At 42.3% G+C, this 15635-nt stretch overlaps 1 protein-coding gene across 2 annotated transcripts in view; it reads left to right on the forward strand.

Moving 5' to 3' along the window:
- Positions 1 to 15635, forward strand: part of LOC146360636 (neuronal membrane glycoprotein M6-b-like) — a 46915-nt gene that overhangs the window by 12846 nt on the left and 18434 nt on the right. Inside the window, exon 1 of one of the 2 annotated variants that reach the window (XM_084921234.1) lies at positions 4187 to 4428. The exons of the other annotated variant lie outside the window; for it this stretch is intronic. Coding sequence (XP_084777360.1) covers positions 4359 to 4428 — 70 coding nt within the window. The 5' untranslated portion in view covers positions 4187 to 4358. Of the gene's footprint in view, positions 1 to 4186; positions 4429 to 15635 lie in introns of those variants that run through there. 2 annotated transcript variants of the gene reach the window in all.

Below are 15635 nucleotides of genomic sequence, written 5' to 3' on the forward strand. Positions count from 1 at the left end.
TCCATCATGTAGTTGTACAAAGATTTCAGTCATCTCCATAAATGTGGTTAAGTGTGCTTCCTGCTGCACTTACAGATGTGCACTCAGAAGATGCGAAGCGTCTTGTGGGTGATTGCTTCCATTCACGCTAGACAACTTGCTTATTTATTTACACACACTCTAACAGTGCACAAGATGATTCTTCCTCACAACAACGGGAAGCGTTCAACACACTGGCTGCATGTCAACAACAGTAGCCTTCGGCTGAGCTGGTCGTGGGAGCAGAAACGATTTTACTGATAGCACACTGAGAAGTTTCATGTCATGGTTATCTCCTTGATTAGATTTTAAGTTTTGGCTGATGGGACATAGAGCCACAGCCACATGAGAAGTTTTCTAGGAACTGATAGGATCACTAAAAGATCTCAATCACTGCAGCCTGCCGGCAGTGTTTCCCATCTCCATGGAAACAGCAGAGCCTGTATCACTCTGAGACGAGACTGCTCTGATAAAGAGGATGTGACCACCTCCAGAGTATCACGATGGTGTAGAAATATTTAGATTGAAGTCAGTTTGAAGCTGCTCATGGCTATCGTTGCTGAGGCGCTCATAGGCCTCGGCGTTCTCCTTTTCTTCCTTCTTTTATTCAACATTAGCTCCACATCTGCTCCCATGAAGGAGCTGCAGTGTGCTCGTTACTGTAGTACGACCCAATTTGAGTGCCACTTTCCCTTCTGTGTCGTTCTAATGAGGGAAGACAGGCAGTCGACAGGCACTCGTGCCTTTGCCTTTAATGGACTAAGAGAGTTGTGGAGGCGGATAAGAAAGTTTCAGCACAGAGGCTTTTTTTTTTCAAGCTTAACAACTACTTTAAAATGACCTAGATGTTAGATATTTTCCAAAATCAGCTGTTGCATGGGTCACTTCTGAGCACAGGCTTCAAAAGTTTGCATTTTAAATATTTACTGGCGTCACTGACATTTCCCTGCATGCCCACACAAACAAGCACACTGTTTAGGGTCCAAACTACAGTCCTAGTCTCACTCTGTTGTTAATCATTTCACAATAATACACAGAGGCACAGTTCTATACCTGACTGCTACTCCAAACACAGCATGCATCCCTTTGATGTGTCAGTTCAGTACAAAGGAGCATGACTCTAAGGATGGCAACATGGCACAGTTGGTGCACCCTTTTCCTTTCATTTTAAATGAATTACCATGTAATTTGGTACAAATATTCATTCTTCAGACCCTGCTGACTTTGGTAATCTCCCCAATTTGTTGTTTTAGTGAAATGTCTGAACAATGAATTCATGCTTCCATGTAGAACCACCAACAGATTTTAGCTGCATTTAGGTTTTGGCTTATTCTGTGACTCACACACTTAATAATGTTACACAATAATCTGTGAGATGAAGTAAGAGAAGTTTGGAAGAACTCTGTCTTAAAAAATCCTGCTTGGAATTCCACCATAAAAAGAAAACAGTTTTGTTGCGCCTTACTTGGTAGGAATTATGAGGACTCTGACTTTCTGACGTCTCTGGAACACCAAACTGCATGTTGTGTGTGTATGTGTGTGTGTTTTTAACATCGTGCACATGTGCATGTGTGTGACAGGGTGATCGTGAAGAGTGCCAGGAAGCACTGTATCTCATCTTGTGGACAAGTCCTTAATCTGTGTGACCCAGCAAGGGATTATGGGGGTTCTGAGAGAAAAATGGGACTTGAAGCTCACCCTTCCAGCCTGGTAACTGACAGTTTGAGTTTGTGTGACTCTGTCCTTTTGCATTTCTTCCCTCCTTTCTTCCATTTTTTTTCTTTTTTTGTCCCAACGCATGACTGTGTTTTGCTACAGATCAAATTAACTACAAAACAGAATTATACCATTTACTGATTATTCGGTATCCTCATTGTATGAGCTCTCATTGTTCTATATGGACTACAGAACTGCATAGACTGTAGTGCTTGGCAACTAGTACAGCTAAGTGAAAAGGAATAATCCCCAGACTTAAACTGAAGTCATTTGGTTAATTTGACAGTGGATATAAATGGCCAACTTAAGCATAGCAGCCCAGTAATTTCACATTATGTGTCCGGAGGGAAATTTGTTTAGAAAAAAGCTTCATGTTGAGGTATTTGGATACATTTCCCAAGGTTGTTGCTGATCCTGTTTCTACTGACTTTAGTGGGAAATGCTTTGTTTTAACAAGATGATGACTTTAGCCTCAAACTATCAGTGCTTAGTGGGCAATAAATGCAAAAATGTATTTATAAATAATCACTTGATGGTCATTAAGGTGGATTTTTTTTGGCTACATTGTAAAAAGAAAGAAAGAAAATTTACTGTTAATTTTCAGCCAATACATGATCCGTTTTTTTTATGGATGTTTGCGTAAATGCAAAAATGGTAATTCAGCTCATAGTTTTTCTTTCCTTTCATTTAAAAAGTTTTTTGCTGATTTTTTTTTATTTTGTATTTCTGTGTCTAAATTCCCCTTTAAAGCTGTATCCATTCATTTTCTCTCACTTTTTAAGCAACAATGGCAAACTTTTGCTGTTTCAGGTTCTCAAGCAGAACAGTTTCCTTCATGAAATTATAATGATTAACTTGTTAATTAAAAACCCCAGATGAATCATTATGGGAGCTATTCACAGCCTTTGTATCACTGTGGATTTTTATTTTATTTTTGTGGACCACACAAAGAAATAATTATGCTCTATGATAACTACATGTTTTCGTATGGTAGAAGCTCAACTAATCATCTGGCTCCGGTGCTGAAGTGTGCTGTCATTAAAGGGAATAATACTTCTTACCAAACTCCCTTGACTCCTACATGTTTTCGTGGTGTCTCGTTGGGTGGTCATTCATTTATGCAGCAGGCTCAGGTTTCCTCGTGGTGCTTAGAGACATTCAAATGTCAAAAAGTCAGTGTGATTGGAGACCCTCTTGGATTCACCAGCATATGGTGCAGGGCAGGGTGTTAATTTCAACCCTCAGGGTGAATGGACCCACTAAATTTCATATATGTCACGTTAGCCATTCTGGCGTCTGATGTTTTATTAGATGAAAACATCAGGGGCTGTTGGGGTGGGGTGGGGTGAGGGGGGATCTCCTAAACTGTTTTTGTGAGCTGAGCTTTGTCTAAAACAGGGACACGTGGGCTCAAATTAAAATCTTATTTAAGAGGATTCGGGACAGATGGTGTCCCATTGTTTGGGGATGTGTTTATTATTAGAAAATGGGGTGAATGATGAAAACTGCACAACACACTCCCTCGACCCCCACTTTGCATAAACACCCCCACTTTGTAGGCATTTCTCTGGGATTCAAGGACCCACCTTGGTCGTTTTTTCATTAGATTGTGGGAACAACTAATCAGCAGTGAAATGCAGAGGTGAACGTGTCGCTTTGTACCAGTTCGGAAGCTCTAATTGGTCAAAGATGGTTCGGTCAGAGCTCAAATGAGTTTAATTGAAGCTACTTAAACACAACAGGAAAGCAAGAGATTGATTTTGAATGAAACATAACCATTATGCAACACACAACCGAGCGTGCTGGCTGTTAATGAGAGCTGACTGGTTGCTCAGAAGTGTTAAAATAACTGATGTTCAATGTGAGAGAAAGCTGAAAATCAGTCACTACCCCCTTTCCCAGCCTTCCTGCTCAGGTTCTTGCTCGCTTTTATTTCACACAGTTACACTCTGTTACAGCATCTCCCTCTTTTCCCCTCTTCACTCCCTCCCTTCCTCTTTCTGCCTCTTTCCATCCTTCCCTTCCCTCCCTCATTCTCTGTTTCTCTCTTAGCTCACCAGATGGAGAGGGGGCGGTGTGTGTGTGTGTGTGTGTGTGTGCGTGTGTGTGTGTGGGGTTGTGGTTGCATGGTTACTCGTGAGTTTGCATATTGAAATCACCTGCACATTTTGTCCTTATCCAAGCAAACAATAAAACAAATCAAAATCACAGGAATCCACAGATGAAACAGTCTGACAGGATTTTATTATTATTATTAAATTTTTTTGCAATAATATGTCACCAAAATATATTTAGAGAGTAATTTACATCATGAGGGTTATTTTGGGCGCCAAAAAGGGAGTCGGCAGCCATTGTTTTGGGGGCATTATTCTGTAACACCGATGCGTGTGCATTTGCATTTCGAAACTGAATTGTTGATATAGACAGAGAGACGGTGGCGAGTTTAAACAGGGAGAAGGAGAGATAGCGCGAGAGAGAGAGGGAGGGTGTGTACGAGAGAGAGAGAGAGACGGAGAGAGAGAGAGAGAGAGAGAGCATCCAGTCACCAGGATAGGCTCCATCATCCACACACTGTAAGGTACAAGTGCAAGCAGCCTGCAAGGAGACTATATTCCCCTAAAATAATGGACGGGACAAAGCCTGCCATGGAGTCCAACGCAGAGGAGACTCAGGACGAGGGGCAGGAGAGCAAAGGTACGCTCAATCCGCAGCTGGCATTTGCGCGTTTTTGGCATTTTTTCCCCCCCTGTCTTTGGAGACATTTGCGTCTGCGCCAGCGCGAGCGGGTTTAACCTACTTGCAATGGCTTTCTCGCTTGCGCGCGACACAATAGCATGGCTTTTTTTTGTTCTGCGGCCTCACACCTATTTGAGGGCGATTTGGCGACGTGGGAATATGGTGATCGAGATTATTTCGCGCGGTTTCGAGCGCAATTTAACGTCTTGGTTTGCGATTTCAAAGAATGTGTGTGCTGGGGGGGGAGACGGATGCAGGGGGAAGACAATGAGGGGGTGGGCGGCTTGATGCGCTCGGAAAGGTTGCTCGTTCTGGTTTTATGGAGCATGCATTAATGCCAATTTGCTTTTGCGTTGCTGCACGATCGTGAGCTCATTCCTGCCTAATGAGCGGCTGATAACGGGGCCGCGCGCCGTGCACGGCTGCATTATTGTTTTCCGCCAGGTGGATCCTCCCGCCGCAGCCGCTTTGATTGTTATCGGCGGTCTCCATAAGGGCTGAACTGTCAGGAGCGCGATTAATCGAATATAGAAGAGATTCTTATTTGTTGTTGTTTTAAAAAATAATAGTAAAAAAATCAGCTTTTATTAGACGAACTGGAGGCTACGAAACAATCAATGATCCTGTTGGCGCAAAAAGATGGTCGCGTCCATTATTTAGAACCCAGGCGCACTCGAAACAGAGCCTCTGTGTGATGCACGCATGCCGATTTGGACCCCTGCGCCATGCTCGTTTTTATATAATACAATGAAAATGCAACAATGTATCTCACACCTTCAGTGGTTAAAATACATTTAGACCTTTACATGCACATGGAATTAATTTACAGGCGCAAATGTGCAAACAGCCTGTCACCTGTCAAAGACAAGCAAGCAATTAGATATTTTTCCCTCAAAATCGTGCTCAAACTGTTGCTCATACTGACTCTGTGTAGGCGTTTCTTTGTGCGTCGGAGGACTCGACGTCCATACAGAGTGGATGTGACTGATTTGTTTTCGTTGTGGCCTGGTAGTACAAATCACATCCTGCAGTTTGGGGGCAGCTGAAAACAGGCCGTGGTGATTATAGACTTACTAAAATGTGAATGTGCAGCACAAACAGTCTGAGGTGTAAGTCGTAATTTAGTCAGTGATGGGTGTTTTAAAGATAAACACCTTTTTTTATGTTTACACCTGGGGAAGGGTTGTGTTTCAGCTGATCAGACATCCTGCCCTTAGGCCTCCTTAGAGAGGAGGATAGGTGACACCAAGTCAGAGTGCATACGCCCGGAGGGCTTTGCACAGACACTCACCTCACAGCGCCATGCAGTGTCTTCTGCAGATTGCATTCACAGTTGTGTGTGAACCCATCTCAGAATTTAAGTGTTTATGCTTGAAAACATAAATATATTTCTGCAGCATGTATAAAACAGGCTAAAAATGACTAGATTGGAAGCAAATATTTACATTTGTACTTTTAGTATTAGATTGGATTCGGTAAGTTTGGAAGGAAATCTTTATTCCTAGTTGGAAATTAAACTAGAAGCACATACTCTGTCAGTAAGTTTATGTGGTTTTGCTGGAACTCTATTTTATTCCTTGGTCCTGTCTCGGTGATATTGCTGGGTCACCGTTTGTCTGTGACGTAAAGTTCAAAAGAGTGGGGTGTCCCTCAACAGTGATGTTTCAAAAAGATATTACATCATCTTCTCCCAAGGCATCCTGTCACGCGCACGCCCATGTCCAATGAGAGCCTTTTGTGTGACTTCAGCTGCGAGAGTGGGCGAAGCCTCTTTAAAGGCCTCTAAAGATAGAGAGCCATATTTATAGCTATCGATTGAGCCCTTGAATTCATTAATGACTATTTTCTGAATTAGCGTAATTATAACACAGCTGCTTTCTCCCAGTTCTGCAGCCTCGGCTGCTGTGCTCCAGGTGTGATGTTGCGCAACCAAGTCCACCTACACCAGTGGCCCAAAATAGACCAGATTGGAGGATGGCCTATTTGTCGGTGTAATCATTTGTGTGTGCCTTTGACATCTGGAATGTGACCATAAGCTTGTAGCATCCCTTAAGAAGCTGAAGACTTAAAGTTGGGGCAACAAGGCGAGCGCTGACGTGTAAGGCGCTTGTGTCTGTGTGTGCCAGCATTTCTGAATCAGGAAGCACATGTACGAAGTTTGGAGTAAACACTTAAACAATCCCAGATGCTTGGTGTCACAGTCGGAGGCTCAAGGCAGGATTTGTGCTTAAATTGTGATGCTTGAGTTCCTATTTCTGCAGCGGATTCTTCGTGTTTAGTTTTAAACGACTGATTAAAGAACTGCTTATGTCAGCTGATTGCGGTTACATCCATTGTGGCACCGTGGGTAACAGGAAATTGTAGCAAGAGCAACAAAAAGTAGAGTTTTTTCTCTTTGTAGAGGCTTACACTTTTTTCATTGTAACATCCTCTCAATATAATGGACACATTTCGTGAAAATCTAAATGAATGCTAAGTGCTACCTAATAGAATACACTGCAAAAGCAATGGGGGCCTCCACCCCAACGGAGACAGCCAGCTCCCACCAAATAGCTCGAACAGCATCTTTGTGATAGTTCTTATTATAGCAGGCGTTTCCACCTGTACATAAAAGACGGATTTACGAAGTGTCTTAAACCTGCATTCTTTCTAACGGCCAGCAGAGGGCGGCTCCGATGGAATTCCAATTGTATAAAAGGCAAAAGGGAAACTGCCGTTTGTTGCCTTGACCTGTGACCTCAGGAAATTTTTTTCTCATGAGTTTATGGGCTCAAGCACTAATTTAAAGTTTTATTGAATACAGCATAATGCTCATTTTTTAAATTAGCCCCTTATTTCTGTCCAAAGAGATGACCAAGAAGGATATGTTTGAGTGGGTTCTACATTGTGACTGACAAGTTACTATTGAATGAGCACACAGCATCCTTCTGAGCCTGAGTTAAACCCACCCATTTAACATCCGTTCCAAAACTATGCTAACCAAAGTCCATCTTTTATATACAGTATGTATGTCTTTAGGATCATTTTTGCGACAAAGAGAGACAAAGTGAAAACATTACAATTTAAAAATCTGTCCATAATGTAAATATTTTGAGTTTCATGCTCAAAAGTTCTGTAGATATAATTTTTTAAAACTTTCTTGACAAAGTCAAGTCTGTCAGTTAGCGTTTAGCATGAAGACAGGAAGCAGTGAAGCAGCTGGCTTTCATGGTGTGTCTAGTTTTGGTTATTCTTAGAATATTATAAGTGAACTGAGTCATAAGTATGATATTTTAGCACATACTTTGGATTATTTCTCTTCACATTACTTGCTTCCATTAGCTACATGTTCCCTTAGCTTCAGCTCCATTAGCCAATCATGGTAAACAGAGTCTTGTTCTTAGTTGAACCTTCATTGTGTCTGCAGGGTCTCTGTGTGACATTTCGCTGAGAGTAATTACAAACTGGAAAATGAACACAGAACACAGACGTGGTTTATAATCAGGGGGTGGGTGGCGGGTGGCGTTTTGGTGGGTTCGGATTGATCCTTTTGCTTGATTGCTTCCTATAATCTCTAATCTGTGCGTGTGCGTTTGTGCGTTGAGGTGCTCTGAGCTCAGATAACAAGACATCATCTATGCTCTCTGAGGTGCAATTATATCAGATTTCATTAGGCTGAGACAGTTTGATTAGCGAAAGCAAGCATCTCTTTTTTAAAAACCTTTTTTTTACCTTTAATGTGACTCCCTGAAGCGGCTTTAAGCGCTTGAAAGTGCCCCAGAGCGCATTTCAACTTGCTGCTTCTGTCCTGCCCTTTGTTGTAAATGCTTGGCCTGTTCACACACACACACACACACACACACACACACACACACACACACACACACACACACACACCGTCCTTCCCTCCCCTGCTTGTGTGTGCGTGCAGGCCTGCTCTTACATAACCCAGTGCCGGCTCGCCGTCTTTGGTTATGATGTTCAGATCAGAACTGTAAGAGATTACATCATTGTCTGGAAGGATACAGGTTTAGTCGAATTTTCTGCATGGAAGGGCAGAGCTGCTGCTGCAGCTTCTGAAGCACAAAGCGAGTTCCTCTTAATCAGGCTGTTTGTTTTTTAATTTTTTTTGCTTTCTGCTGTCTTACCCGCATCTGCATTTAAAAATTCTGAATCTTACAAGACTCTCGCGCTAAAGCAGACTGAAGGGTCTGCATGTCTTTGTGAATTTCAAAAAGCTCCTTTTCTTGCCTAGAATCCAGGACAGCGAGAATCTAGCCAGATGTGACAGCTCATTTTAGAAAAAAATTAAATAAAATTTATTTTAAATCAAATCAATTCACTTCAATCCTTTCACTCTTATTTTGAAAGTTCTGTTTCCGCTAAACAACCAGTCCTGGCCCTTCCTGTCACATGTTTCCTAGAGAATCTCTCGCCCCATGGTCGACAGACTCCATAACTAGTTTTCTTTCTGCTCTAGGAGTCTTCTTTGAGCTGAAAAGTCACTCTAAGCAGGCCCTGCTGCAGGCAGAGAGCTGCTTTGCTGCACTAAGCTCATCCAGGATGCAGTAAGAACTGGTTTCTAAGACCATCGACCGGGCATCCAATCAGAGACTGTGTGATACTGCAAATTTTTTGTATGGATCCGGCACCAAGTAAAGGCAGTGCCAGTAATGCCAATTTGCTCATTTTTAACACATTTTTACATCACAAAAATAACAATCTGAAAATATGCTTCAGTTTTATTCATAAAGTGACAGCAAGGTTGCACAAAGAGGAAGATAACCACTGTGAGGTGTGATGACATCCTGGCCTTATACGTGTATATTTTTTTTGGAGGGGGGGGGGTTAAGGGGGGCAGACAGGGGTCACTGGAGAAAAAAAGCTTCAGTGCTACAGTCCAGCTGAGCCCAGGCTGACACCTTGAATTTAAAGGCCAACCTCTGTTTGATGATCCTCAATCAGGTGAGGCGGCGGTGAGGAGTCGGGCGGGGCTGTTCTCCCTGCTGACATTTGGTTTGTGCTTCTCGTGAATATCGGGGTAGTTTCTCTCCCCAGCTTTCTTTACTACATCTCAATCAAGCTATTCTTTAATGTCATATTAAAAAGTTCGGGCTCCTCTCTTGACCTCTCATTTTTTATTTATGTGTAGATATAAAGCACCAACAGAGGATTTATTTGCCAAGTAAATATACATCCAATGGAGATTTTTGCTCCTTTTTTGAAGGAGCATGCCGCCTGTGTTCAGTCTTTTTCTGCCTTGTAATCCACTTTACAGACCAAATCAAAGCTCTGCTGCCACACACACACACACACACACACACACATAAATCTTAAGAAGCTTCCTCTCCACACTTGTGAAGGAGTAAGATTTACCAGAAAGCCACTCATTATTCAGCGCTTATATTTGTCTTCAGGGCAGGAAACTGGTAAATTCATCACTCGGCCTACACGCATTTATCTTCAGCAGCTTTGTGGAGCATCCCAATATTTTTCTCTCTTGCAAAGTAGAAATTAGATAAAGTTCAGGTCACGATATACCAAAGTTACATTGATATGAATATTTTTTGAGACATGTGTTGGTGTAAGCCAGGTGCTGCTTCCTTTATCGGTGCTTTGACACAGTGATTCAGTCTCCATTAAACTGGGAGCTGACACCTAACAGTCCGGCCAAATGCAAACCTCGCTCTTTCTCTCACACACACCCACGTCTACTCGAATGCACAGACTCGCCTGAGCTGGAATCGGTCTCCTACTTGACTTTGTTACAAACAGCCTCCTCTCACTAAGGCTTTTACTCCCTTTACTTGCTTTTTATGGCAGACAAAAAAGAAAAAAGCTCCCACACATCAACTATATGTAGTTATGTCCTTGTGAACTTTTAATCTGTTTGTTCATCAATGCCAAAAATATTATATGAACCTGTAACACCAACTGCATCATATTTAATATGAATTTTTGAGACCTCTACATCATCAGTATGACTTTAAATTTGTCAGAAAGTTCAGTAAACGCGCAAGTTTATTTCATAGTTCAGGATTTACAGGGTTAAAACAAGGACAAGTTACATTAATAGTGATTCAAGGCTTTATTTATTTATATAGACAAGCATCAAAGACAAATGAGAAAAACTTAAGAAGTATAGTTTGTCTTTTAAAAAGTGAAATCTTATTTGCTAGTGCCTTAAACCTTAATTCTTTCTAATGGCCAGCAGGGGGCGACTCCTCTGGTTGCAAAAAAAGAATAGAAGTGCATGGGAAAATGACTCTTTTTCCCACTTGATTTAATGTCACAGCAGGAATGTTCCTTATGGGGTTATGGTCTCTATCGCCAGTTTAAACTCTGTATTTGGCGACACATGAAAATATGGTCCCATTTTAGTCAAATAGACAAGATCTGGCTACCGTGTGATTCTCTGTCACAGAAGCGTCCTGTGTGCTTGGTTTCTCAGTCAGATCCTCCTAAGATAGTCAAAGACGCCAAAGTTGAGGCTTCAAAATATCCATAAATGGATGATTTTACATGCATTTTTTATGTAGCCGGTGATTTGCTATGCTATCAGGTCAATGTTGCATGCAAGGAATCAGCAAAACTAAAGGAAAATCTTTTTTTTTCTGTGCAAAACACAAACTACACTTGTGATTCTGTCTTTAAATGCTTTCAAAATCCCTCTGACAAATCTGACCCCATGTGCTCTGGCATCTTCACTGTTCCCACTGATTCATTTGTCATTAAGTGCCACGTTTATCTTTTTTTTTCTGCTTCTCTCCTCTTCTTCTTCTGTCTCCTCTCTTCTCCTCTTTGTCTTGTCCTTTTCCCTCTCTCTCATTCCCACATTTACACTAATGCGCACACACCCTTCGCCTATCCTCCTCCCGCCCCGGAGGTGTGTGAGGTTGTGGGAGCATGTGAAAGCCGTCACACAGAGAGAGGCTCATGTGTTCCTCATTTGAAGCCATTTGCCCAAAGCATGCTGTCAGCCTCCATCTGGATATGTGTGTGTGTGTCCGTGTGTGCGCTTGTATTTGTTTACGTGTCAATGACCAGGAGTGGTTGAGGGGAATGTCTGTGTCAGTGCTTCGCTTGCACTAAAGGAAAAGCTCTATTTTTGTACACACATGTGGGCGAGACCGTGTGGTGCACCATTGTGCTCTTACTCTCGGTCCCTGCACTGTGGTCACATTTTTTTTATTTGGCTCTGATCTCTGTGTGTACACACAAAACAAGGACTATGTAGTGTTAGAGTGCCTTGCTATTTATTGTCTGCATGAAAGCGCGCTGCACTGAGGAAACTCCCTTTAAAAGAGCCTTTTGTTTCTCACCTTAAAAGGAATCTTTGTATTCGCTGCGTCACAAAGGAGTTTTAAAAAGAAAGCATGGTGTTTTACAACATGTCAACAGAGTTTTAATATTGTTAGTTTAATTTCACTTGGTTTCTGGAGTGGGTTAACTCATTTCAGCTTAGTTTTTATTGTGTGACTTACAGTGGCAGGTCCAGTCTTTTTAATTATTAAAATATGGACATCAGGTAGATGATTTAGGAGATTTTTCTACATCAGCGTGTAAATTTGCCCAAAATGACTAAACTAAACTTGAGAATGTGCCATAATTTCATTCAGCTAATCATATGACAGCAAGTTAATGCATTCAGAAACAGTTAACATGACTATGAAGTTAGCACTTGGGGGAAGGTGATTTATGTGGCTTTGAACATGGTTGGTGCCAGACAGGCTGGTCTGAGTATTTCAGAAACTGCTGATCTGGTGAGATTTACCCACAAAACCTCTCTGGGGTTTATGGCCAGAAAAAGAGAAAATATCCAGTGAGCAGCAGGTGTCTGGATGAAAATGTCTTGTTGATGCCAGAGGTCAGAGGGCAATGGCCAGACTGCTTCAAGCTGATTGGAAGGCATTAGGTAACTCAAATAGCCACTTGTTACAACCAAGGCATGCAGAAGAGCATTTCATTTACAATTTTGGTCTACAGCAGCAGAAGACCACGCTGGGTGTCACTTCTAAAAACAGATGTTTGGAAAAATGTTGGCTGGTCTGATGACTTTCAAATTTTGCTGCAGCATTCAGATGGTAGGATCAGAATTTGGCATAAACAAGCATGGAGCCGTCCTCCCTTGTGTGTCATATAAAATTGGTCATCAGACAGTTTGTCTGCAACTATTCTGTGAACTGGTCTTTTAAGTAAATGCCATGTTTGCTTTCTAAAATGGATCTTGGGAGTCACAGTTAACCTCTTAAGCCCCAACGCCCCCTGATACGGGGGCAAAAGGCAGGAGATCTGTTAGGCTTGGGGCTTAAGAGGTTAAATTTGTTGCCCCAAAAACCTGTACGGAAAACCCTAAAATTCATTATTATCATCATCATGGTTGCACTGGTTTTTGTTGTTCCGACTGCATCTTGAATATTATGTTTTTCATGGTGATGTTTAACAGTATACATCCTACCATTCTTAGCTTTTCTTCTTACTCTAAAGTATGCTACCTACCTCGCATTAAATACCTTGTTATCCCAAAGAAATTCCCTGGATGAGGTCCTACTAGGGCCAGTTCTTCCACAAACACCAATTCAGTTCAATTTTAGTTATACAGCACCAAATCAGAACAACAGTTGCATCAAGGAGCTTTATATTTTAAAGTAAAGATCCTACAATAATAGATAGAAAACCCCAACAATCAGACGACCCTCTATGAGCAAACACTTGAATCAGTGAGTGGCAGCCATCTGGTACAATTGGTCTGAGATGAGGGGTCAAAAGACACACTGTGAAAGAGAACCACAGATTAATTATAATGAATGAATGAATGCAAAGTGGTGTGTAAATATTAGTGAAGGTGCAGGCCTTTCTAAGACAGCTAGCTACTTCCTACTGTGGAAGACGGACCTCTTAGCTCGCATTAGCCTCACAATCATGCCAACATTAACCAACATTATCAGCTAATTCTAACATTCTAACTGAGGACTAAATTAAAAACAAAATTACACCCAAACCGCTGATGTCTATAACTGTGTTGCCCTAGCAAGAAGCAACAGATTGCTAGAATTTGGAAACAAATACCCCTGCTAGTGCAAAAAAAACTGTAGTCTGAACACATCACCCTCCAACACTGCATCTATGTTTGAATCCCAGACTGCAGTGAGTATATGAATAGCAGCAAGTGGCAGGTTGGCGCAGCATGTCTTGTTCCTGAGTGATGCCAACCTCCTCTGGCCCCCGTCCATCACCCACTGATGTCCAATCTGCTTCTCTCATCCATACCTAATAAAATTCCTGACGCTGATTAGCGCTTGTGATCATTAGCCACAGCTGACATCAACAAGTGACTCGCCTGAGTTATGTGTAGGTCATTCTGTGGCTCGATTTCAGGCAAGAGTCTCAGTCCTGCTTTTTTATGTACGATTCATCTCGTAGCCTTTTAAGATCTTTTTATATGTATAAGAGATGTAACTATGTGAAGTCAGCCACCGCAGAACGTGCTTTTGTGTTATAGTAAATGAGACTCGTAGCTCATATTTTAAAGTTCATGCTCAGTGGTGCCTTTGTGCCACACACACAGACTTAACGTGCGGAGAGTCCCTGAGGCGGCTGAAAGTGAATCTTCATGATCACATCGAGGGGGAGGAGGGCGAGTTGGAGGAGAGGCGAATGGGCCAGGGGAGGGCCACTGACTTCTTTGACGTCTCAGGGAAAGTGACATTAGCCAAGTTGGTTGCGTAACCGCTGAGCCATTCACTCCAATGGCACCGCACTTCTGGCCAGAGGGGCCATTTTACATTTTGGTGGAACAAGACTCAAAGTAATAGCTTTGACTGCGCTCCACTGAGCCAGCAGACGGTGGCTCAGGACAGGTGACCCTGCCTCTGAATACGAGACGATAGGAGACAATGGAGAGCGGTTTAAGTAGTTTTCACACTGGGTATGAGGTCAGTGAACTATCTGCAATCAGGCTTTAAATCGTGTCACTGCACGCTTAAGGCAGGTGCTTTTAAATGAACTCCTTTAGTGCTGTGCATGTTAATTGCACTCGCCTCATTATGCCAAATAGCCCCAGAGGAATACAGTGTTCTTTCATCATATTGTGCAATGAAACGCTTCAAATGACGTGACTGCCTGAAGATAAATCAGGGGTCCTAAACTTCATGTTGCTCATTATTTTTGTTCTTGGTGTGTCATCTTTTTGGAAGCGTCAGTGTCAACCGTGGTGGTTTGGATGGAAACTGGCAACAAGCTGATTTTGACAGTTTGTGTGTTTTGCTCTACATCTGTGTGAGCATCCGCTCTCATGTGCGCCCCATCTGTGTAGGCATTTCTGTAGAATTTATTTTAACATGGGTAAGTGTGTTTGCTATGTGTGTCTTGGGACTTGCTTCTCTCTCTCTCTCTCCCAGCTGGCAGCGTTTAGCTCAGATTGACTGCTGAAAGAGAGAGCTTTGCAGGGGAATGAACACGGCACAGATCAGCGGGATAAAAAAGTATTGATCACGCAGCGGAGTGCCGAGAACGGGATTTGAGCGTCGCACGCTCCATCAAGCTCAGTTACGCCAGGACAGATGCTGACCCAGTGGCCCTTCGTAATTCTGCAAAATCAGCCAAGGGTTTCTCACAAACAGAAGATTTGGGTCAGTTATGTACCGTGGGAAATAAAACAGCAAAAAAAAAAAAAACCAGCACGTCCTTTTAATCAGGTACAAGCTGGTACATTCCTCAGAACAGAAATCAAAAGATCAGAAACTATCTCCAACATCAGGAACTTATCATTCCTTTGAACTAAATGCAAATGCTTGTTAGCAGTCCACACTTTCCACATATGAGATTTCATGTCCTTCTCAGTTGAACATACTCAGACGTCTTCTGGGTAAGTCCATTAACGCACAATGATTAAGCCAGTTGTTAGAATCCGTCATGCATATTTTGTTTTTCTGCAAACATGACCTGATGTGACCAAGTCATCGGGATGCTGAAAAGAAAAAAACAAAAATGAAAGATGTCTAATAGTTGCTCTACCACACACAGGTGATATGTAACTTCTTGCTGTTAGAATTTAGGACGAAACCCCTCATCAGAAAAGCCCTATCCATGGATTTTCCAGTTCAGAGCTGCAGGGGAGCTGGAGTCTACCCCAGCTGTCAAGGGGTGGAAAGACGGGATGCCAGTCTGACAGACATTTATGCTCA

The sequence above is a fragment of the Perissodus microlepis genome, chromosome 23 (genome assembly GCF_051167445.1).
Source record: "Perissodus microlepis isolate ML-2025 ecotype Zambia chromosome 23, ASM5116744v1, whole genome shotgun sequence".
Lineage (NCBI taxonomy): Eukaryota > Metazoa > Chordata > Actinopteri > Cichliformes > Cichlidae > Perissodus > Perissodus microlepis.